This window comes from Daldinia decipiens (genome assembly GCF_022478715.1).
Source record: "Daldinia decipiens strain CBS 113046 unplaced genomic scaffold F4813scaffold_21, whole genome shotgun sequence".
In the NCBI taxonomy this organism is placed as follows: Eukaryota; Fungi; Ascomycota; class Sordariomycetes; order Xylariales; family Hypoxylaceae; genus Daldinia; species Daldinia decipiens.
Genome location: NW_026054564.1, coordinates 59,143 through 83,093, shown reverse-complemented (window position 1 = coordinate 83,093; position 23,951 = coordinate 59,143). Strand labels below are relative to the sequence as shown.

General features: G+C 48.1%; 8 protein-coding genes across 8 annotated transcripts; 4 read left to right on the top strand and 4 right to left on the bottom strand.

Annotated features, from left to right (window-relative positions):
- The first annotated feature begins 104 nt into the window (after window positions 1-104).
- On the top strand, window positions 105-3,373 carry F4813DRAFT_362673 (NTF2-like protein). Its single transcript, XM_049243648.1, has 3 exons — window positions 105-1,172; window positions 1,354-2,811; window positions 2,867-3,373. The coding sequence occupies exons 1-3, from the start codon at window positions 624-626 to the stop codon at window positions 2,906-2,908; spliced, it is 2,049 nt and encodes a 682-aa protein (XP_049098618.1). The 5' UTR covers window positions 105-623; the 3' UTR covers window positions 2,909-3,373.
- Window positions 3,374-6,160: 2,787 nt separating this feature from the next.
- On the top strand, window positions 6,161-8,377 carry F4813DRAFT_390360 (uncharacterized protein; the record flags this gene model as incomplete). The annotated part of the gene is made up of 1 exon (XM_049247003.1): window positions 6,161-8,377. The coding sequence occupies one exon, from the start codon at window positions 6,161-6,163 to the stop codon at window positions 8,375-8,377; it is 2,217 nt and encodes a 738-aa protein (XP_049098617.1).
- Window positions 8,378-9,367: 990 nt separating this feature from the next.
- Window positions 9,368-12,684, bottom strand: F4813DRAFT_362666 (Man1-Src1p-C-terminal domain-containing protein). Its single transcript, XM_049243647.1, has 2 exons — window positions 10,788-12,684; window positions 9,368-10,663 (listed from the first exon to the last, which is right to left on the bottom strand). Exons 1-2 carry the CDS (start codon window positions 12,311-12,313, stop codon window positions 10,057-10,059), a joined length of 2,133 nt encoding a protein of 710 aa, XP_049098616.1. The 5' UTR covers window positions 12,314-12,684; the 3' UTR covers window positions 9,368-10,056.
- A 325-nt stretch (window positions 12,685-13,009) lies between these two features.
- F4813DRAFT_362665 (helix-loop-helix DNA-binding domain-containing protein) lies at window positions 13,010-16,152 on the bottom strand. The gene is made up of 2 exons (XM_049243646.1): window positions 14,869-16,152; window positions 13,010-14,818 (listed from the first exon to the last, which is right to left on the bottom strand). Exons 1-2 carry the CDS (start codon window positions 15,466-15,468, stop codon window positions 13,373-13,375), a joined length of 2,046 nt encoding a protein of 681 aa, XP_049098615.1. The 5' UTR covers window positions 15,469-16,152; the 3' UTR covers window positions 13,010-13,372.
- A 1,145-nt stretch (window positions 16,153-17,297) lies between these two features.
- Window positions 17,298-19,216, top strand: F4813DRAFT_119560 (adenylyltransferase). The gene has a single exon (XM_049238589.1). It carries the CDS (start codon window positions 17,575-17,577, stop codon window positions 19,003-19,005), a length of 1,431 nt encoding a protein of 476 aa, XP_049098614.1. The 5' UTR covers window positions 17,298-17,574; the 3' UTR covers window positions 19,006-19,216.
- F4813DRAFT_119557 (Pam17-domain-containing protein) lies at window positions 19,141-20,469 on the bottom strand. The gene is made up of 2 exons (XM_049238588.1): window positions 19,451-20,469; window positions 19,141-19,376 (listed from the first exon to the last, which is right to left on the bottom strand). Exons 1-2 carry the CDS (start codon window positions 20,076-20,078, stop codon window positions 19,276-19,278), a joined length of 729 nt encoding a protein of 242 aa, XP_049098613.1. The 5' UTR covers window positions 20,079-20,469; the 3' UTR covers window positions 19,141-19,275.
- A 1,031-nt stretch (window positions 20,470-21,500) lies between these two features.
- On the top strand, window positions 21,501-21,902 carry F4813DRAFT_390354 (uncharacterized protein; the record flags this gene model as incomplete). Its single annotated transcript, XM_049247002.1, has 1 exon — window positions 21,501-21,902. The coding sequence occupies one exon, from the start codon at window positions 21,501-21,503 to the stop codon at window positions 21,900-21,902; it is 402 nt and encodes a 133-aa protein (XP_049098612.1).
- A 729-nt stretch (window positions 21,903-22,631) lies between these two features.
- Window positions 22,632-23,948, bottom strand: F4813DRAFT_362661 (uncharacterized protein). Its single transcript, XM_049243645.1, has one exon. The coding sequence runs from the start codon at window positions 23,634-23,636 to the stop codon at window positions 22,911-22,913; it is 726 nt and encodes a 241-aa protein (XP_049098611.1). The 5' UTR covers window positions 23,637-23,948; the 3' UTR covers window positions 22,632-22,910.
- Between the last annotated feature and the right edge of the window lie 3 nt (window positions 23,949-23,951).

Here is a 23,951-nt window from a genome sequence, read left to right as displayed (position 1 = left end):
ACCTAAGAAACTATGTACCTATCCCCTATTGGTACAAGCTGCCTGTACGGTTATTACTTCTAGAAAATTGGGTTCGTGGCTGAAGCAACTGCTGACCTGAGGTAGTGAGTCAATCTTAGGTAACATACATATCAGTCATCCTTAGTGGTCTGTGCGCGCTAGGTATCAACCTCCGGTGTCTTGATTTCTCGTCAGCCTTTGTTTCGAACGTCACAGCCTTTACATCTTTCATCTTTCCCTTGTTTACCACCCCAAAGGATGCAACGAACCTAAAGGCTTATTCTACCATTTCTCTCGTAAAATACTACGAGAGAAAATATTTTAGCCTTTACTTCAATTTCTTGACTTGCCTCGGGTGGGTTCACAACTTTCGCAACTACAACAACCTTTTCTAGGCAACGCCATCCGTCCATCTGCAATTCATGGTTTGCCAGCCTTGCCTGAAGATCGTCAATTATTGACGACTTTTCTGCAACCATTCATAAAGCATCATCTCCAGATCATTTACAGCCACTTCCTTGTTCCTCTATTAGAGTAGCAACCTCTGCGCCTCTTATCGCTTCTGAATCTGTTTCTCTACGCAGAGTTTTCGCGGGTTTCGCTCGCTTCTCATACGACGAACAATGGCGCCCTCTGGTCCCCGAAAGGGATCTGCCCCTACTGGCCCACGCAACACCCGAGGTGGTGCGAATGGTGCGAATGCGGCTTCCAGAGGTGGAATATCTAAGCGTCGTAGCAATGCTTCAGGCAGAGTGGACAAAGATGGCGACCTCGATATGGATGTTCCCGGCGCAGCCAACCGTAACGCTCGGAAGGCGAAGCGCACCGAAGCGCACGATCCTACCACGACACCTCGATCCACACGATCGGCACCGAACGGATCCCGCGCACCGAGACCAAACGTGAAGACGCAGCAAATAATACAACGAGTCTTCAACGGAACTGGTGGTAGCCTCTCTTCCCGCATCGCTACCGGAATGTCTGCGGGGGCTAAAGCCTTTAAAGGCACCCGCCAAGTCAACGCGCCGAATACGATGACACTCCAAGTTCAGGGTCTCAAGTCCAGCAAGGCGGCCGGTAACGAAGGAGGCGGCCTCAAAGAGTTGTTGACCTTCTTGGAACGAAAAGCTCAGGCCGTCTCGAAGACTATACGAAACATAAGGATTAAGAAGGTATGTGATTGCATTCCGTCCGAGAATCTGGGGGGTTACGCAGCGACACAAATTCTCCGCATTCGTTATCATGCCGTATAGCTCGCAAAAACGAGGAGAGACAATCTTAAACCGAGCCGCATACCTATCCCGGATTCCTAGAGCATTATCAAGGTTTCATTACCTTGCTAACGTCTAGCAGTCACACATCAATGGTGACTTTGTATACATCATCACAAGCAAGGAAGACGGGGAAGAAATTCTTAAGCTGAATGGATTCGCATTTGCCGGTACAACTCTTACCATCACGGAAGTTTCAGGTGAATTGCCTCCGGCTAGCCAGAATAATATGTCCTCGACCGCTCTCGAGGTAAAAGATGCGCTTCGTAACGTCCTTAGCCTCCGATACGACGGTAGCGCGAAGCTGCTAAATCTATCTGCCCTCGGCGAAGATGCCGGGCTCAACCAGATGGGTTTCTTCAGTGGCGAGAGTAAACCCGAGAAGCTGTTTCGCGCACTAATGGCTGTGTGTGATGGGTTATTTAAGACGGCCCAGGATAAACGAGACGCTGTCGTTAGTGTCAGCCTCGCAGGCAACAACATCGATGACGTCTTTCAGATCATGTCGTTGACTGAAACTTTCCCTGACCTAGTCAACTTGGACTTGAGCCGAAACCACTTCAAGGATTTAAAAGGTCTTCAAAAGTGGCGATATCGTCTTAGGAAGCTCGAAACTCTCCTCCTGAATGATAACCCCATCGAGACGGCAAATCCTAACTACGCAGCAGAGCTAATAAACTGGTTTCCTCGACTACAAAACCTTAGCGGTATCCAGGTTAGAACCCCGGAACAAGTAGCCGCAATGGAAGCTGCATCTCGGCCCACCCCAATTCCGCAGCACGGTGCTGACTTTCGGGATATCAATGGCATTGGCGAAGCTTTCATTAGGGAGTTCATGTCAATGTACGATGTTGATCGACATAACCTGGCGGCCAAGTACTACGACAACGAGAGCACCTTTTCTATCGCTGTTATCAACAGCTCTCCACACCCACAGAACATCCAGACACCCGGCTGGGGCGGATATATTAAATTCTCCCGTAATCACAACAAGATCACCCATACCTCTACTAGAATACAGCGTTTATTCGTCGGAACACATCTTATCCAAAGCGCATGGCAACAACTCCCTCCTACGCGGCACCCTGATCTAGTGGTTGAATTTAACAAGTACATTGTCGATTGCCACCCCGTCCACGGCCTCCCCGACCCAGCTGGCCAGAGCCCGGTGGGTGTAGATGGAATGGTCATCACCATACATGGAGAATTCGAGGATCAAGAGCCTGGTACTATGAAGACGGCCAAGCGAAGCTTCTCTCGCACCTTCGTTCTAGGCCCTGGTGCTCCGGGTAGAAATCCCATCCGCGTCATCAGCGACATGCTTTCCGTCAGAGCCTTCAACCCGCCGCCAGGCTCAACGCCGGAACCGACGGCCCAACCGATAGCGCAGCCGATAGCGCAGCCGGACGCAGAGTTGCAGCAACAAATGGTGATTGAGCTTTGCAAACGAACGGGCATGACTCCGGAATACTCAAAATTCTGTTTGGACGGGGCCAACTGGAATTTTGATCAAGCCCTCCTTATGTTCAACGAAAAAAGAGTAAGCACGCCCCGTATAGCATTGATGAAATTTGAGCTAACCAGCGATGTGATAGGCGCAATTACCAGCCAACGCCTTCGTTACGACGTCTCAATAGAACTGATGACGGGGTTTAGATTGGGTTGGCTCGGAATTTTCACTCGCAGAAATGGTGCATAGGCTTAGGAGTTCATGGTTTATGAGTCTTTACGTTGTACAATGATTATGGGATCTTGCTAGGCAGGCTACGTCTGCGCGTAGCTATGTATATACAAGAAAGGAGTCAGGTCATGACCTCAAGAAAGCGAGGTCGGAGCAGAATTCTCGAGTCCAGAGACGACTCCCTCGGTCAGACTGAGACTCCCCATACAGAAACACGCGGGTGTCGAGCTCTCATTGACTGGAGGTTAGAAACCGCCAGATTCAACTACGTCTTGGCGAAGTTTCGCGCATAAAGAATAAATCAGTTAATAAGAAAATATTAAACGCGCTTATAAATATTCCCTATTTATCTCGTGAAGTAGACTAGTATCGTTGACGTAGACGGCCGCTGATGCTGATGAAATGTAAATACCTAAACTAGTTGCCCGTGATGTAACTATCGGGAAGATTCCGGAGCCAGTGGATAAAGGACAACCAATATCCGTGTGCTCATTAAGACTTGATGCCGCGCGCTTTTAAGTTTGCTGGCGCCCGGGGAGAATTAAGCGGAATTGCAATGGAAGAAGGCATTTTAAGGTGATAATTGGTTGGTGAGGTAAAGCGATGTCTAGAAACTCGCAGTGATGTTTCGCAGCTCGGCGCTTACGAATAATAACGGTGGCCGGCACTGCAGGTTGCAGGTTGCAGGTTGCAGGTTGCAGGCTGCAGGCTGCAGGCTGCAGTAGTCATGCCTCATCTCGATAGATGCTGTGGATTTGCGTGGTCCCCGGTAGAGATCCAATATGCTGCTGAAATAAATCATTATTACGGGATGACGACATGGCTGTCCTTTTCTTTTTAAATTTGGCTGAGTTAGCAAGCATATATTCCATAGTAAAGTAAATGTGATATTCGACCAGTACGATATGAATAGAATCTAGCATAAAGTTGGCGTAACTTTAAAGATGAGACATGGCTTCTTAGCCTAGAATAGCAGTTGTCGCATGTTCAGGGTCGTTGGGCAAACATGACAAACCACATGATGTTTCTGATGTTTCTGATGTTTCTGATGCAAACGGCTTTCTAGGTACAACTTGCCGCGTTTTTCAAACCGCGATAAATTTTGACCAACTCTCAGAGATATCCAACATCGTAAATATATATTCCATACTATCCACGTTGTTTAGTTGTAATAATTATAGAATCTCTAAGCTGAAAGCAGCAGAATTCAGCGATGGTAACTGCATATTCAATCAGTTATTGCGCAGTAAGCAAGAGCCCTGAATTAATCGGTAGCGATTTCCGACAAATACTACCGGCTTCTTCAGTGGCCAATCAAGTGTCGCACACGAGGTTGCCTAGCGCATATCAGGCACTGCAAGGCACTGCAAAGCACTGCACACCATTGCACTATGAGTTTAGCACGTGGTGGGGTCAGAGTTTCACAATATGTACGCCTTCTTTTGTAGGTTAGTGCCCGTCGTGTTCGAACTCTAATAGGTAAAGTTTATCTGTAAGAAACAACGTATCCAGAGATCATGCTATGAAAGTTGGGTTCCATTGGACAATTCCATCATTTGTTTTACCCAGTCACTAGGTTCTCACTTCCTATGTACATATGTATGTATGTACTGCCCCCAACCTTTCGTCCTTTTCATACGAGGCGATTCAAACCTTTCCGCACGACCTACAGATGTATCATCTAACAATGTATCATTTTATACATACAAAGAAAGCAACTATATATGGGATTTTTATATACTATGGTAAACTGAAATACCGCTGAACATGCTAAATAACCTCGTCAAGAAACAAACAACTTCGGACTGAGCGAAACGATGCCAAATTGCTCGCTGGATCCTTCGCTCGAACCCATAACCACGCGAGAAAGTCTCTCCACCAGATGGTCATATGAGCAGGGGTTAAAAGAGAAGTCTACCCCTTTTTCTGCCAGCAACCACTAAACTTCATGTAGTACCGGATCCACCATGTATGGCACGCTTTACATGCCCAGCCACAGGGTAATTGCATGTACTGCAGCCCCGTTGGGGTACCTTGCAGCGCCTAACCTATTCCCGCTCTGCCAGACGTATTTCACGTATCTTGGTCGTTGGAGGTACCTGACGCTATCTCAGTAGCTTACCCTTCAATCGCCTGTCCCCTGACGATTGCTATGTTCCTATTCGATCAGGATATAGGAGATCCACAACAACCGGGGGGTCCTGGTCCGCTCCCCCCTGTCGTATTCCCGTCCTTCTCATCGAAATGCTCGACCGCAAACAAAGAGTGTAACTTTCTTTCACCCTCTCACACGTTTTCTCTTTTGAGCAGCTCGCCGAAGCCTTGCTCTTTCTTGCTACTACAGCCTGCCTCTCTTTCGGGACCATCCCATTGCTGTGGTATCCTCTCCTTATCTTCCTTCATCCTTCACTCCATAGGATTCGCTCGTCAGCGTCTTGATCCACCAGCCGTCTAATCGTCGTCTTCCATAATCTTTCTGTAAACCTCCCCTTTTACATATAGGCTGGCGCATGAATATTTCGATATTGCGGCACATCTAAATAATCCATCCTACTACGGAAGTGGGTTGCACTTTTAGGCAAAGCAACTAAGCAACTAACCTAGACCTGTCGGCGTGTATTGATCCGCTAGGCTTTAGATACCTTGACAACCTGCGACACCACGCCCGTCAGGAGATAGATCGGCCGTTTCCATCCTTCTCTCGTTCTGTTTTCTCCATTTGACTACTACGGGACGGAAACATCATTTTCTCTTAGGGAACCACCAAACTTTGTTCTGCAGATCGTGTTGTCCTACGTGGGCCGGCCTTCTAGCATCGAGTTAGCTTTGCTACACCTCGTAAAGCCCTAGCCAGTATCTCGACAGTGACAGGCCTCCCTTCGGCATCGGATTGCTCTAGTAGTTCCTCAACTAAGCCAAGCAGCTTGGTCTCTTCATCGCCAATTCCAATACGATCAAGAGATCGCCACCTGGTTTTAATAGATATTTATATACCGACGGATGTTATAGGCATCGTGCTACAATTCCCTAACCAAGACGCAATATCGACAGCCAACTCCAACAATACCAAACCCTATTCCACTCTTTTAACAGATGATCATGCCCTTTTGATAAGCGACGGTAATCTGGAGGCCACTGTATCTGGTCTCATTGTCGCTCATTTATTCGGAGTCATCACATCGGGTTTGTTGGGGGTTTATATCATACCATGTCACTTCCAGAACCGCTGTTGCCATTAACAGGCGCATGCAGCGTCATATTCGATAATACTTTATATTCCTACTCGGCCGCCGGACTTGAGTCGTTGAAATTGGAGGATGGGGCAGAATGGAAAAAATTGGCCAGTGGACATTCTGTTGAAGGTGCCGTCTGTGTTGGATCGACACCAAAGGATTCCTCGAAAGCCGCGCTGTTTGTTGTTGGTGGAAAGTCGGAATCGTCCGACTACCCGGGTCTTCAGAAGTTCACATACTCGACTAAAAAATGGGAGACTATAGCCCCAGAGGTGAATGTGACGCAAAATCGGGTATACCACAGCGCGGCGTACATCAACAGCAGCGATTCGATTTTGGTCTATTCGGGATCGACTGATGGGAAACCAGGGTTATCTTCCCAGACCTTCACAGTCGGGGCATCTAAGCCATACTCTGTGTTAGCCTTTCAGTCTCCCCTCTCCCCACCGGGAATCGCGCCAATAATTCTTCCATGGTCGGAAACACAAGCAGTCATGATCGGTGGCAACCCGACTAACACGCGAGTGGTGCTTTTTGATCCGGTTGCCTCGTGGACTGACCCAGGAATAACCTTAGCAGAGCCGTTACCTAAGAATTCCACATTGGTGAAGGCGGCTATCGTGGCCGGTGATGACGGTAGCAAACATCTCTATACGTTCGATATGAGCACCTCGCCGAACACTGTCAACAGGACGATGCTGTTGAATGGCAATGGTCTCCCTATAGCCGACGCGGCTCCCGTCGTAACGGATAATGGTGCTGCTGTTGAGAAGCGAGCACTTACTGCGGATAACTGGCCAAAATATAACTCAACTCTGGTCCCCCAAAGCACGCGAAATGACTATTCCATAGCTACTGATGCGAATGGTTTAGTAGTAATATTAGGTGGGAACGATGCCGAGATATTGTGCATGTTCAACGCGAAACAGAACAGTTGGAAGAACGCAACGGCCGTACTTGGGCAACAAAAGGGGTTTTTTATCGAGTCAACGCCATCGACTTCATCATCAATCTCTTCCTCCACTCTTGCGCCCTCGACTACCTCCACTGAAGCTCCTACTGCCGCCGCTACTACTCCTGTTTCTACCACTCCTGTTTCTACCACTCCTGTTTCTACTACGCCTGCAGCTGAAGATAGCGTACTTCCTCCGACAACTCTACTAGGTATAGTGCTTGGAACCATCTTTGGCTTCGCGATTATCTTACTAGGCTTGCTATTCTGGATCAAGCATCTTCGGAAGCGACAAAATCATGTTGATGCAGGACACGCGCGAAGAGCCAGTGGGATACCGGATGAGAAGGCTGACTTCGAACGGGAAGTAGCGAAAACTTCGGGTGGACATTTCCAAGGGCACGTTCCACAGGACTCCGTGGGTTCATTCTCATCAATGGCTATCTTGATGGGTAAGGTGCAGAAACCTGCCGTACAGCGCAAAACGAGCAACGAAACGAAGCGCAGTTCTATCAACAGCATCTTTAGTAAGCAGTTCAAGAGTACCATTAGCCGACCGCAGCCTCAAACGAATTCGGAGCCGGAGTTCCTCTCAAGTGATGAGAAGGGCGTGTCGTTTTCTGCTAACGCCAACGAGCCAAACCCGCGACCTCGACCAGCAGTAGATAATGTAGATGATTCTATGAGAAGGAGCTCTGGCTGGAATCGATACTGGTCTGATGGCAGCGCGATATCCGCTATTGGCCTCGGGAATAGCAACTCACAACGTGGAGATGGTTCCGAACCAAGTTCTTTCTACTCGAATAAAAACCGCCTAACGCAGGATTCCGTCACCATACCAGTCCTATCTATACCGGCCTTACAAGTCCCAAAAGGACGACCAGAACTGAACCAGGTCAACTCGAGCAGCCCGACGATCTCGCAGCACAATCTTCAGATAGAGGGAATGTCCGGCCAAATAGAACGGCCCATATCCACTGCATCATCCTCGGGTTATTCCAGTGGCATCCCAGCCAGTGTCCACGATACCTGGGATCCGGCAACGGCGAAAAAGACGTGGGATGATGTGCGAGCTCCAAGTAGTACTTATAGCCAGAGTATCTATCAGACAGTTGGGCCTCCTGCCACGAACAGACCCCCGACGGGTATTTCTAACCAGCCGCCATTAGATAAGGCATCTAACTCGAACGACTTGAGCTGGCTGAACTTGGGAGACAACAACAACCAGCCGTTTAAATAGTCCTTCGACATACTTCAAGACTGGTGTTCCCTTTCAATTGCTCGTCACATTAATGATACTCTTACGAAACCGTTCATGACCTTCGCTTATACCCATTCTCATTTAAGGAGCAAAAGTTCTAGATTCGGACTCGGAGGCTAGGCCAGAGATAGACGAGTCTTCACAACGCCCACGGGAGAAAAAAAAAGGGTTCAATCGGAAAAGCACACATTCGTTCAGATGTCATTTACCACAAGCTGCCTAGGCGCGGCTCAGCATAAACCTATGGATATATCATCTTTTACCACCGCAACATACTTGGCAAACCCCTCTTCGCATTTGAAAGGCGCAGCCGCCGGCATTTTTTAACCTTGAACATATACATTTTTATATTCGACTTTCAATAATTACAGCGTGCTGTACATCGCTCGAACGTTGTGCGCCCTACTAGAGATCGGCGGCGCCATAATACTTTCTCGACACTCGTCATCGGCAATATTCATTTACGTTTTTATATTTATTCTCTCCGGCTGCCCCTTCTCATCATCCGTTCTTTTTGCATGATACCACTAGACTCCGTCCTCGAGGCGATGGCGACTGGCTTTGCTCCCGACAACGTGTTCTGAATCTAGCTTTTTTGTTTGTCTGTTTTTTTTTATCGACCGTGCTCGAGAGCGAGAAAGGTGTAAGAGGATATTAGAAGAGAGACGTGACGCGGTGTAGTTGCGTCGCGGTTGCGAGGTATAATGAGGGGGAGGTCCCTGTATCTATCTAGGTCTAACGCGTGTATCTACCAGCTAATATCTCTTACGCGATCTATTCCCACGGGCTTCTAAGCAAAGAGCGAGGTCCGTGCTGTGTATAGTACTTGGATAGTAGCGGGAGAATTAATTGTACAAATCCTGACCTCGAGATTATTGTTTCTGATACCACTTATAGACTTCTCTTCTGAGTAAATTATTCCTATAGACTTTGCAACTTATAGATTTTAGAAATGTTAAGCTTCCTACTCCAAGCAGCTATAGATGGTGCCTTGCCTGATTAATCATGTCTAGTATTTTTATCCTAGCCCCAAGTACGTATTCCAAACTACCTAATTTATATCTCAAACCCGGGCGCAAATGCCGTACCCTCCTCCTCCTCCCGTCATGACTCGCATGCCATCGTCAATAAACCTCAGACCCCAACCAACCCCATAATTAGAAACCTCGACAGATAGACGAATAAGCGTCGTCGCATCCGTGAAACACTAGGCCATCTTGGCCGGGTTATTTCTGCTACGCGTGCTACGCGGCACGGAGCGTGAGATGTTTCGAAACAGGTTTAGCCTAGTCTCCTAGGTTAGGTCGAGAGAAGAGCCAGCGCCGCAATGAAGTCCACGTGTAAATATAGGTACTGTGAGATAGTGCCGGCTGTGCCTCTATATAAATTGCGAGTAGGAAACGCCACCGTTTACGCATAGAGGGTAAGATGCAAGACATAATTGGGGGGCAAGGTTGTCGTATCATAGGTTACATTAGGTAGATACCTAGACATAATAGAGTAACTAGCTCGTTTACAAAAGAGAATACCATAACTTGATTGCACGTAGCTATCGCGTCAAGTCACAAGGTACCAATGAGCAAAGCCTACAACGCCAGCCAAACTGAATAACTGTTCGTCCGTCTATCCCACATGGCTTCCATCTGAAACCCCTTCCCTTAGTAGACAGGTCTTGGTTCCTCCCACTTCTGGTGTCGTGCGTGAGTCGCATTATCTCCCGCTCCGTTACTTGGTGAATCCACACCCGCATCCGGTCCGAATGATGTGCGTCCGCTCTTCCGTCGCCTGGCGCTATGGTCTCCAGCCATCGGGCCAATCCACTCCCACGCCCTGCCGACCTCGCCGCTGCGTCCTTCCCGCTGGCCAGTCCGAACATTGCTGTTCTGCTCGACGACTGCCTTGACTCTCCGCCAGATCTTCTCGCGTCGTGAGAGCGAATGGACCGATCTCAGGACATCGTCGCGGAGGTTCGGGAGGAAGAGCCACGGATCATCGATGTCCTCATCTCCTAGTCGCTTCTGGTTCGCTAACCTCTCAAGCACTAGGTCAACTAAGGCCGGTACCTGAGCAGCCGCCGCACGGTTGGCCTTGAATCGAGACTGTGCATAAATCGCTGTCACGATCAGGGCGATCACAACGCTAATATGGAATCGATATCTTGCCAGCCCGAGTCGGATTGATCTGCGGACGGCGCAGGTGATTGAAATTCGAGCGAGAGAGGTGGACGTGTAGTAGGTGTTTGGAACGCTTCTGGAATCGGATATTCTAAGTTGGCCGGAGGGACTCTGGTTAGTCAAATGGTCAGACTTCTTAACTTGTGATACAGGCATCTTCCATGAGATATATGAATAAAGCAGGATAAATAAATGCTCAAAGATATCTTACTTACTCCTTGACTTCAATCTTCACTTCTTCTCTGGCTTTAATCTCGCCAAGCGCGGACCCCCAGAGATCCTCAAATTCTTGATTGTTCATTTTCTTGCTCCTCTTCCTATTGATAATCTCCTTCAGCTCCTGCTCCTCAATCGCCGGTGTCTCGAGCTTTGTGCCTTCTTCATCAACAGGTTCGCCGCATTCGTACTTGGCAGTTCGTTCGCGAAGCTCTTCGATCGCCTTATCTGCCACTACCTGTACCCGTCGGACCTTGACACCGTCAGGCTCACATGTTGGAGGAAGAGGGATGACACCGCCCAGCGATAGAGGGTGAGGTTTGAGGAGGTAATCCTGCTCACACCGTACAGAAAATTCGGCATAGCAATAGGCATGAGGGGGACATGGTTCGCACTCTGGCTCTAGGGTGTCTATGACAGATTGCGGGACCGTAATTTGAGGTGGTAGTACCGACTGCGCCCATTCAGGTGTTTCGATCTCATTAGGAATCGAGCTTCCAACTTGACCAACGCCGCAGTAACCTACTGCAATCTTTTCCTGTCGATACCACCCAGCGTAGACACTTAGGACCGTGGCAAAGAATATAGAAAAGATTGTGCCACCTCCAGTCTTATTTGACCGGCGTCGGGGTTGCCGAGCAGCAATAGCATCGCGACCATTTACGGCTTCGTCTGAGATAAGATCGAGTTGCTCTTCTGGGGTAAACTCTTCCCCGGCCTCGACTACAGGCGTCTCTGGGGTCTTTGGATACGTTTTCTGAGGCAATGGAGGGTTGAAACTCATAGGCAGACCAGGTGACTCTTCTTTAGGAACAGCATGGCTTGGAACAGAGTGGCCCTCTGTTCGCCTTCGCGCGCCCCTACTAAGGCTTCGCGATTTATCAGGTCCGGCTGTTCTTCGACGTACGCTCGGGGTGTTATCCATAGCGGGTGGGGAACTACCACTTTGGAACGGGTTGTCATTGGTGAAAACATCCGAAGTACGTCGGAAAAAGCCTTCGTTGGATTCCTCGGTCTTAATTCGAGGCGCAAGAACAGGCCGTCCGACTCTACTGAGCGTTCTGCCATTGTCTGGCTCAGGACCGGTATCCGTATCCGAGGCCTGAACCGGGCGGCTTGTAGCCCGAGGCTTTCGTTTAGCAGGACTTGTGGTCGGTGGCGGCATTGGTTGATCTTCCGGTTCTTCTGTCTTGATTCTGGTAGATACTTTCCTAGGCGACCTTGATCGACGAGTGGTACGTGGAGGTGGTGCAAGTTCTTCCTGCTCCTCAAAAGGATTGCTGCTGCTTTGTGACTCTGCATCGACAATGCCTTTGCTTGAGCGCTTTGCTCGCGCACGTGCAGCTAAGATTTTCTTTGACTGAGGCACAATCTGATCATTAAAAATTTCGATTAATTGTGCCTTTTTTGCGCTTGATGTATATGAAACATTGTGGGCAACTAGAATCGATCGTAGCCGGGGCACCGTAAGGGTCTTCGCATCGAAGCCCGGCTGGAGATAGTCGAGGCTCTCTGAGTCGGACATTGCGGGTAGCTTATAGATAGTCACCGACTATGTTATATTAAATATTACAAGCTTTGAATGGTATATGGAATAAGAAGGGTCCTTTGCGACTTTGTGATTTCGCACAGTTCAACACCTAAACCTGATAATTGAGCGATACCCGCTAGGCACACCAAGATATTTCTGACTTGGTGACGTAGAACGGAATATACTCAAAGATGCGGCTTTCGGTTAGACACCGTTGAAAATCTAACTCGGAACGTCACCAAAGCTACTAAACTGCCACCAGCAGGTCTAGCGATGGTAGACGAAATTGGGAACACGCACGGTGGTGAAAAAGATAGCGGGGGATTGATTGTGTTGATAAAAAGAGTTGAAGAAGTGGAAATTCCGTCGCAGTGGCAACAGAAACATTAGCTACCTATGTACCTACATATATGTACCTAACCTTACCAGGCAACCTCCTAGGTTAGATCATGATCTGTATTGTACATACGGATTAGTAGGTACCTCTAAGCAGGTCATTGTGTTACATTTGAGCCCCATAATTTGCCTGAGATAGGTACCACTTAGGGTTAGGTACTTCAATAATTTCCTCGTCCAATCATACATCGAAATGCCCGACTTTTAGGAGGGTTATTTTCTAGGCTGCATTGCCTTTTGTTATTGCAGTGCTATGATGAATTTGATTGGCAGAACGACAACACACATATCATACATAGGTCCATGATAGGTTTACTGTACAATCTTCGTGATAGTTATAGATACAAAACTTCCAACTTTCTCATTAATGCTTCCCACCATGATCGTCGTAACGCTCTACTACAGCAGTGACCACCTCCTTTCATATTATAAAATGCTACTCTCTCACAAAATATATATGACAGTACATTTTAACTTCATTAGGTGATTACTAGCTAGGGATATTCATATTATATTCTTCCCATAGAAAATGTCGGCTAGCAACGTGCCTTCTAATTGGTATAGCAGGCTGGTACGCCAACAGTATAAGTAAACCGATAGATGCTAACTTTTAGTAAACAGAGGCTCCGTCCCCCGGTCCTCGCCATCCGGCCATTGTCAACTCGCTGTCGCTTTCTCCTCAAGTTTCTTCTCGGCTTCGTCTGCTCTTCTATTCGCTTCGGCTATTTCTTGTTGTAATTGCTTGATGTATACGATTGCCAACTCCACCGTGCTAGCCTTACTATTCGGCGCGCTAGATTGCTTGCCGTCCTTCTTTTCCCCGCTCCCAGCCTCGCCATCGCCTTCACTTAGCTCTCTAGCAACATTCGTTGGTAGTAAAGTTGCAATCTCTTGGAGTGCTGAGTTGATACGGTTTCGACGCCCTTGTTCTGCAATTTTGTGCGAAGTCCGTTTCGAAGTTAGGTTTGTGGACAGCTCGCTCGGATACGAAACTCCTGGGACGGTATTCCCTTCCAATATGTTCTGGTAATTTGATTTGGATGTTAGTAGCCTCGATGCGGAATCTTCTGCAGACAGGCCAGGCGTCCCAGGGAGCAGCGGCTTGATACTCGGGGATATTTTCGGCCGTAGAGCCGGCGAAACAGAACTAATACTAGGTCTCTTCTTAGGACCTCTCGGAGCTATCAACGGAGTCTTTCTAGGGTTAGGGGTGGTGGATTTGGGAGTGAGCTGAGGACTCTGCGTTGCTGATGCTGTTGCCGAGCGCGTTGGCTTGGGGAGAACAGGAGACGGAAGAGACTGGAACGTAGACGTCTTTGCCGTCTCTACTTCGGGAGACAGTTCTACCGGTTGTTGAGTGTCGATCAAAGGTAAGTCGGGCTTGGAGAAGTTAACCGATTCGGGAAGTTCGAAGCTTTCTATATGCTCGGAACCGCCGTGCTCGGGATTATTCGGGTCAGCCGACTTGCTCTTCGGTGATATTCTAAAAAGTGAAGCGGGAGTTGCGGGCGACGGCTTCCCGCCCAAGGAGGTAGGTAACACCAAAGGCGCCGTGCCCCCGTTAGTCTGCGGCTGAATATACGGAGATTGCCTGGCGGAACGTGGTAGAGGAAGAGGAGGAGGGGGCATCTCAAGAGCTTCCGGGGATACTGAGGCATTCTCCGATTCCTCCGTCGACACTGCCGAGACTGACTTGGGTTGTGGGGGGTGTTCTGAGCTCTTGGCTGCAGATTCGGCTAATTCGCTAAGAACCTGAGCATTGATTATGGGAGTCGAAGCCGTTTTCCGTCTTTGAGGTTTTGTGATCGGAGACTGTCGGACGTTCGACTTTCTCGCCTTGGTGGCATTGCTTTTGCGTACCTTCTTGGATAAATTTGCCGTGCCGCTTTGCGCTAGAGATGGCTCGATGTCCATTTCGATGGGGGAGTTCGTAGTGTGACCCGAGTGCCTATGGTCAAATGTCGACGCAGAATCATTCTGCGCATGTAGTGCAGGAGAGGTCAATGGGCTGAAGTAGGGCCCCGACTGGGAAAATCCAGGGTCAACTGGGAAGTGAGGCTCAAGGGGCGTTACCGCAGGAGATACTAGCGGGGTGAAGGCCATCTGCTGAACGGTCAGCCAACGATATTCAAGGCTGGGGGGAAGTGACATGCATCTTGTGGGTCCTTTAGATGTTGATGGTATCCATCGAACATGCCCGAAGAGTGCGCTTGGTCTTGCGAGGCGAAGAATTGGGTTGCTGCCTGTATCTCGAGGCTTTGCGGGGTCGGCGGTACCATGTTTCTATGCTGCTGGGCATAGAAAGCGGCTTGCTGCTCCCGAAACTGCCTCTGCTGCTCCTCTAGCTGTCTTCTTTGTTGTTGTAGCCTTTGCTGCTGCAGGAACTGTATCTGCGCATCTATCTCGGAGATGGCATCAGAGGATGTGTGGTGCTGAGGCATCATTTGGGTTGGAATCCCTGGGTGACTCGGAGCAGACGTCATGGGAGACATCTGGCTCTGCGGTCCCATGTCATTTCTCGCAATAATCGTTGGTACATTCGAGTTGCTCATCGGAGTATCAATGGAATCGTCGTGAGGCTGATGCATCATCGAGGCGCCATTGACACCGTTGAAGTCATGGAAATCAAATTGCAGACCGTCTTCCAAATTAGACATGCCTCCCATCTCAAGAAATTGTTGAAAGTCATCTTCGCCGGCCGAAGACATGGGCTGGTCTTGTCCATTCCAAGCGCTTGGGTCCATCATGGCCATGCCTAACAATGGCGGCCGTCAAACCGTCGAAAGATAATTATAGTCGCTGCCGCGATTAGGTTCGCGAGTTCACTGTATTTCGCTACGAGGCTACAACACCCCAAAAATTATGCTAGCCAAACCTATTCTCGAATGATCTTGCGTCGCTGCGACAGTTTTCGTCGATACTGCGATCGCGCAGCGTGAAGCGTTTCGAGGACGTTGGTCAACACATTTCTGAGGAGAAGAACAAAACCCGCGCGAAAGATTCGATGGATTCCGTCAACGGCCCACTAGAAGGCCTCGCAAGCAGGCTATGTAGTCGCAAGCAATATTAGACTGAAGCTAACGACCAAACGTGGGAGGAAAGTTGCGGGATGATTTGTACGGAGCTTCATTTAACCCGACATGTCTGGCGAACAGGAATCAGCCCGGGTTCGATGCCAGATTACTTTTGACTCCCGACGGTGAGCTCCAGGAAAAAAGCGAGGACTAGGTACATACATAGACGAGGAGATGGTGGGGGATGGATTTGGGCAAGTTTATTGGTCGTCGACAATGACAGGATTGCGCCGCGAGCAGGTGACGGTCTCAGCGCCAGGCCGGGGTTACACATGCAGCTAACGCGATATCTGGTCTAGGGCCACTGTAGGGTCCAGAACTTATCCCCGCTCGCTTCCGTAAAGGCTTGATGAACCTCTGTATGTACATAAATAAAAATAAAGTACCTAACCTAGATGCATGTATCTTCTGAGACACAAAGGCTACCTATACATCTTTTAGAAGCATGCAAGTACCTAATTCAAGTTGTCGCCCACCTTCAATCTATTTCACTTACCTTCGTCATATTTCACCATATGTAAGATATCACGAGCTATAAATATGCAAGGGTTGTCTCACCATCCGCTAAGAGTATAGTTGAGCAATGGGCTACCATCATCATGTCAACGTCTTTTATAAGTTTTGATACGATCGGCTTAACTCGGTTAGGTATCAGGTAGCTTCTGGGTCGGTCCTGATTGAAATTCTCAACTCCACTAACTCGGTCGCTTGGTTAGAAGTCCCTAACCTAAGGACGTACGTAAAAGAAACGACTTTTCCCACTTAGTCCCATTCTACTCCGAGGAGTTGGAACGTCGGGGGGGGGGGGGGGTAAAGAGGGTAGCCTTGTAACCCTATAGTCCGTAGCGGATATTTATTTAGATGAAATTCCCAGTACATCTTTCATGTTGGGTGGTAGCAGGTGAAGAGTGGATGCTCTCGTGTGTAGAGTCAGAGTCACTTGAACTCTACCTCTCTCTGTGCATTATCTCATCCGGTGGACTTCAGCTGATGATGTCTTAGAAAAGAGGCTCGTAAACTTCTGCAGTACACCCATTTCATATTAAGGCGGTTGACCATCCAGAATGGGTAGGACGCCGAGAGGTAGTTCGCAAAGCGGGGGATTTGATGGACCGTTTATGTAGTACCTTAGGTACATATGTAAATCCTTGACCGGATTGCTTGAATAGATCAGATCCGAGCTTGTCCTATCTCGCAAGTATTCGAAGCAAGGTTGATGTTACCCATTGCATGCATAGAAGCTCCAGCGTTGATTAATAAATATGCAAGTGATTTGAATAACATCGTAAACAAGGTGGGAAGCAAGAGAACCACGCGCTGATGACCGTAAGCCGCAGACCCAGAGCCCTGGGATTTAAATCGTTCACATGGACATGCTGACCGAGATTCCTATTTAGCAGGTTGATTGAAACCAGGCCTGTTATAAGTCGGGAGTTGGCAACTTTATATGTAATAGCTAATTGACGAAAAGATTTAGGGTATCCCTTTAAATGTACTTCGTACGACATGTCTAGGTTAATACCTTATGCATCTACTGAATTTCTGGTTAGATTTAAGCATATGGGATCGGTCCGAGTGGGGATTTGATATCCTCTAATCGCATTAGCTAGGTACCTAGGTACCTAGGTTACATCTTTTTGTGCTGCAAGTGCTCAAGTAATAGCCGCATCCCATTTTAGGTAGGACCCGGATACCTGCACACAGCACCTTTATAGGTACCTACCTAGGTTAGGTATATACGAAATATTCGGCATATTTCCTCAGCCTCAACTTCGCTAGTGAGACATGGGCACCATGGATTCAATAACGGATAAAGCAGAACAGCTCCGCCGCAAAATATCTCAGACGGAGAAAGAACTTCAAGACTTGCGAAGACAACTAGAAGAACTTGAACCAACCCCTCAGAGTCTAAATACGAATCCTCCAGAATGGAAATGGCCCTTGAGCGAAGAAGAATATTCTCGTTATGGCCGTCAACTTATACTACCTACTGTCGGCATCAAAGGCCAAATACGCTTGAAGTCTGCCGCGGTACTGGTAGTTGGTGCCGGGGGTTTAGGCTGTCCGGCCGCCGCATATCTAGCTGGCGCGGGAGTCGGTACCCTTGGAGTCGTTGACGGTGATACCGTGGAAATATCAAATCTGCATCGTCAGATCGCACACAACACTTTGAGGGTTGGTATGATGAAAGTAGACAGCTTGATCGAATACTGTCGAGCACTTAATCCGGACGTGTCATATGTAGCCCATAGAGAACATCTCACGCCCCAGAATGCCGAGGATATCGCTTCAAAGTACGATCTAGTTCTCGACTGTACAGATCACCCGACATCTCGGTACTTAATTTCTGATATCTGCGTATTATTACAGAAGCCACTCGTCTCCGCATCTGCCTTACGGACAGATGGGCAGTTAATTATCCTAAATAATCCACCAGCAGCTCAGGGTTCCGTGGAAGGTGGTCCATGCTACCGCTGCATCTTCCCCAAGCCACCTCCCGCCGACAGTGTAGTCAGTTGTGGCGAAGGAGGAATTTTGGGTCCGGTTGTGGGCATTATGGGCGTACTACAAGCACTCGAGGCTATTAAACTGGTCGTCGCTGGAGTTGGAAAAGACTTAAGCTCAGCACTAAAAGACCCTGTCGCGCCGAGTTTGCTTTTATTCTCTGCTACCTCGACTACACCATTCCGGTCAATCAGGATGAGGAGTCGAAGGCCTAACTGCTTTGCTTGCTCCTCCGCATCAACATTAACTCTAGGCGAACTAAGAGCTGGTTCGTTGGATTACGTCCAGTTCTGTGGGGTGACCACGCCAGTCGCCGTATTGAAGCCCGAAGAAAGAGTCTCTGCTACAGAGTACAATGATATTCTAACGAGACAGGCCAATATGAATCACATGCTACTAGATGTCCGCGAGAAGGAGCATTTTGACATTGCCAGTATACCAGGCGCGATTAATGTACCCTTCTCAACCTTACAGACTCGCAGTAAAAAATCTACCGACGACGAGAGTTCGGGGCCAGAGTATATCCCAGAATCACTATCGCCTAATGCACCGATATATGTCATCTGCCGAGTGGGTAACGATTCCCAGTTAGTAACACGAAGGCTGAAAGAGATGGGCTTAGATGCGAATGGAGCACGCTTCGTAGGTGATATCGAGGGAGGCATGAAGGCCTGGAAATATCACGTCGACCAAACAATGCCTTTCACGTAACCGCTCAATCTCGACGATGCATATAGTTTAACGACGCCAATATAGGAATGGGGGGTTCCATTTCAAAATCATACCGGTTCCTTCTGTTGATACATTGGAGGGAGAGCCACCGAACGCCGATCCGTTGATGTTTGAAGCTTTTGCTTTTTACCTGAACGTCGAGATATATTCTCTCATTAATGTGATAAGAAACTCGTAATCCTATCATAGTATGTGGACTATGCATTTTCTCCCTTGCATGGGGCCGATCCCCTGAGACCACTTTTCCTCTCAGACGAAGCTTGTTCGCTTCTTGTTGAATGCCCTTTGGTCTTTTAACCATTGTCTGTAACCTGCCACGCTCGAGATCTTCTCGCCGTAGAAATCGGGGACTAGAAAAAACAAAATAATGTCAGCGAACCTAACATCCCCTCCATCCCAACTTAGACTTCGAAGATAAACTTACCGGCGTTACCACTCAACGAGCTGTTGCTAGGATCTACTCGGTTCTTCTTGATGCGCGCAAAGAACTCGGACTCTTTAATTGCCATTGGCTTCTTGACGCCCTTCTTGAAGGTGTAGAACAGCGCAGAGCCCACACTCGGCCCAGCCAGCCAGCCTAGCCCTGCGAAGCTCATAGTCACTATACCCAGCGCAAAAAACGGGTCCATTGGGACCTTGGTCAACAGCCAGTCCATGTCCATATTTACAAGCAGGATAGCACCTGCCGTGCCACCTATTGCCATTGTTAAGATACCGCTGGCGAGCTGGAAGCGGCGCCGCGTTTTGCGCAAGACGAAAAAGGTATTCCAATCGAGAGCTGGAGTAGAAGATTCTGAAGCGACTTCTGCCGCAGAGGCCGTAGTGGAAGCATGGCGACGGGCAACAGCTTGGCACTGTATGCTGCGCGCAGGCTTTCTGGCGGCTGCTCGAGTTGCGATGGAAGGCATCGACTTGGTGCTACGGATGGTGCATTGTCGAGATGCTAGTGAGGAATATTGGCAGGTTGCCCCTCTCGTGAATGCGACCTGCAATTTGAGGGCACGAGTGCCTAAAACACCAAGGCGCGTTGCTGTTGTCGCGGGAGTCAACATTTCAACGGGTGTCAGGTGTCGGGTGTCGTGGCAAAGCTGTTCTTCAACGCTGCATCAAATGCATCAAATGCGTCGGAGTGGAGAGTTTTTGTCGTTACTTCGAGAGCTTGTCGAAGCTAATGTCGAAACTTGACGTCGATTTACGTCCAAAAGATGCCTGCAGGCCTGTAAAGCTCGAGCCACAATTGAGGGGCGCTAGTTACGTAATGCCTGGATCTTCTTGACTGTCTCGTATGATGCATATCGGATAAATGTAAATATCATATTTCTCGATATATGAATCTTGGGTGAGTTCTAAGGTGCCATAAGCTGGCTTTTATATATTAGATACGGCCGGGAATTATTATGATTAATCTAAAGGAGAGTTGTGAAAATAGAAAAAATACTTAAGGAATGACCAGAATCACTACTTGTAAATTTCAAATACCTTAGGCACCTATTCAAAACTTACCTAACATGACTGGCCTTTCTCTAAGCATTTTAGACGCATCTTATGAGCCTCAGGACTTGACACTGAGGAGATAAATGAGAATTTATAACTAATACGAGGTCCCAGGAAGTGATTAATACCTAATGTTAGATCAGAAAAGACAACAGACCTAAATGCTTAAATGCAAAATCCTACGAAAAGGAGATATTCAAAGTTTCAGGAAAAGATGTAGCACGAAATCCCTGTAGTAAACATTAAATCATATATCATATATAAGAAGAGGGGTGGATTAAGTTGATGGTAAGCAAATAGATATGTCTTGATGATTTTTCTGGTTTAGTATTGCCTCAAAGATATACCCAGATACCTACCTAAGTTACTATTATATTGCACCCTACTACTCTGATGGTAAGTATTTGATACAAATGTAGGACTGTGCTAAGGTAAATAAAACGTAAACGTGTTAGAGAAACGTAGTGGGATTTATGAAAGCAAGGGAATTATTAAATACCGTCAACTTTTATGGTTGGCGTACAAAAAGGGGGTGTACTAGTTACAATATTATATAACAAGGCAAGGCAGCGAAGAGTTATTCCTTACTCCCAATCTGAAAATCTCGATGCCTTGATTTACTATACATGAGAAGGAAAAACAAAACGAGTACGCATATAACATGTCGTCAGTTTTTGCATAGTGACATGAATTCAAAGCCGCTCGCCCTGGCGATTTTTGTTTTTCCCACATCGTCAACTAGGGGCTGACTCGATCACCATCTTGCCAACTTCCAGTGTTACTGAGACGACAGAAGGCGCATTGAAGTGCACGTACTAGAACTGTTAATCTTGCAGCCTTGGTAGTGGTTTTTCATCTTACACTTCTTTCTCCAGCACGCACAACTACCACAATACAAGCGTGAACTCCTCACCCACGCGAACTAAATACCACAACAACAGTCACCACATCAATCCCTTCGACATACTCACGTCTCGACAATGTCTTCTATTTTCAAGTCCATCTTCAAGTTCGCCGGCAAGGCCATCGTCTATGGCATCATAGCCATCGGTGTTTGGGAGGCCTTGCTCGGATGCCCTTCAGCCAGGATGATGAACAAACTACTTCGTGACAAAGATGCGTGGGACCCAATGCAAGCCGAAAACGACGGCGTCTGTCAACACGTGCAAATCTGGTTCATGAGCTGGTGGCATTGCTCCGTTCGATCCCCTGCGAAGTACATCACGAAGAGAGTCAAAGTTGCGGCGGCTAAGGCCAAGCGATCCTACATCCGGGGCTGGATGGCCAGAAACCGAAACAACGACACCGACACCAGCATCACCCGCGGTGAGGAGCGGTACGATTCCGACTTTGAAGATATCCGCGTCCAAGAAGCTTATTGATTCGTAGGGTGTCTCGGTTCCATGAAGAGTTGGACGGAGCAATCTATTGCCTCACCACTGAGGCCAACCGTGCCTGTATCAACCAATCTGAGGAAGATGGTGGGGATTGGTATTGGTGAGGTAGTTGACAGGAGCTGGGCAAAAAGTTGCTTTCGATGTTACAATCAAGACTCTTTCATTGTCATGATACGCAATGCCTACAAGGAAGACCGTCATTATCATTTCGAATGATATTGGAAATGGTTCAAGCCAATCTTTTTTTATGCATGAGGTCAATACTTTAGGTAGCTGTCTTATACATCTGAATGGCAGATAGGATACCCTCAGGGGTTTACTTCGGAATACACTGCATACTTCTTTAAGAGACTAGTAATGTTCTTCTGTGAATCAAAAGTAAGAGCATTTGATAATATGGAGTAAATAGGGGGTTAAAAGTACCTAATCTTTTTGCCTTTGATTCTTCCTCGAAGCTTGTTGGTCTTTCACCATTCTCCCACTCCTTTTTAGCAGAAAACAATTATTTCCACCTCCCGATAATTTTTCTATCCATAAGCCTAGTCCCTATGGTTAGTATCTCCGTAGGTTGGTAGATATCACCATAAACTACGATCATAGCAATACTATGACAACCACAGTATAGCACACAGTGCGTATTTAATTATTACTACAGTATAACATACCCCTTTCTCATTCCATTGTCATACGCATATCTCCCTAAGTCAAAGAGAATTAGGAAACTTAGCGCTATGTTATTTAATGCTTATTTCGTCACATTACTTATATATCTATGTCATGGAGCTATTGCTTATATACCCCCCTTCGCCCCCTGTCCTTCTATAACGCCCTGACCTAGGTAGACAGCTAGATGTCCTAATGGCCATATGTTCCATCACCACCAGTGCTATATTTTGATTAGGTCTGCCTATGCACATGGAAAACAAGGGGGGGGACAATCAAGTCAACCCCAACCCTTTAAAGCATTGCTAGGTTCTTGATTGCCCTGGACGACTAAGTCTCGCTGATAGTAGACCCTGTTGCCGTAGTCGTACTGGAGGTCCCAGCAGTAGCAGTAGTAGTAGTGTTAGTAGACGCCTCGTTCTGCTCGGCCTTGAAGACGTTGACCAGTCCCTTGCCGCCACAGAACATCTTGCTATCGCCGGTGCAGGTGGTGTTACAGTAAGTCTGGTTGCTCGCCCACTCGCCGCCCACGTAGCTGCCACACCAGCACTGGTTCCCCTCCTGCACGCCTGCAAAGCCATACGCCTTGAGATAGCATGCGTTCTCGCATTTGGGAATAGACAATGCTGCATCGCCACCCTCGGGGCTCAATTTCTCCTCGAGGATAGGCAGCACGGGGTCCTCGACATAACAGCCCATATCGGTCCAGGAGGTAGGAGAGGGTCCGGGCGTGACTGAAGAGGTGGTGGAGACAGTCGTTGTCGAGGAAGAAGATGAAGTGGTCGTGATTGTGTTGTTGATCTTCTCCATGGTAACGACGCAGTACGACTGATACTCCCATGGCTGGCAGTCGAGACCGACGGAGGGGTTCCATTCATGGAACTCCTCGGGGGCGATCCCAAACAGACTGCGTACGTATTCGCACGGTTCGCCGTCGCTGTTGTTGTACCATTCGATGCAGTCCTTAGTCGTCTCTGGGTCCCATTGAAGCGTCGGGTTGGGGGTACCGCAGACGCGGCGAAACGCCACGAGCAGAAACAAAAGGGAGGCCTTCATAGTAGCGCTGATGCAAATCGAATTACTAGGTAAGCCAGTGAAGAAGAAGGTAAGAGAGGTAGACGACGGGAAGATGAGCGGCAATCCAACAGCTACTGGAGTCGCAAGCAGAGATCACGGCTATAGGTAGGTATTCTCACTTGCTTGCTTCGTATGTTTCCCTCCTTCTTTTCTCTCTTGGCGCCAAGTGCATCTCATATTCCAGCTCATATCGGTGTCAGTTCAATTGTAGTTTAGAGTCTGAGTTAGGACCGAGTCAGCATATTCCTCCTCAATTAGCTCAACGCTAGGGACTATACAGGGAAATACGCCGCA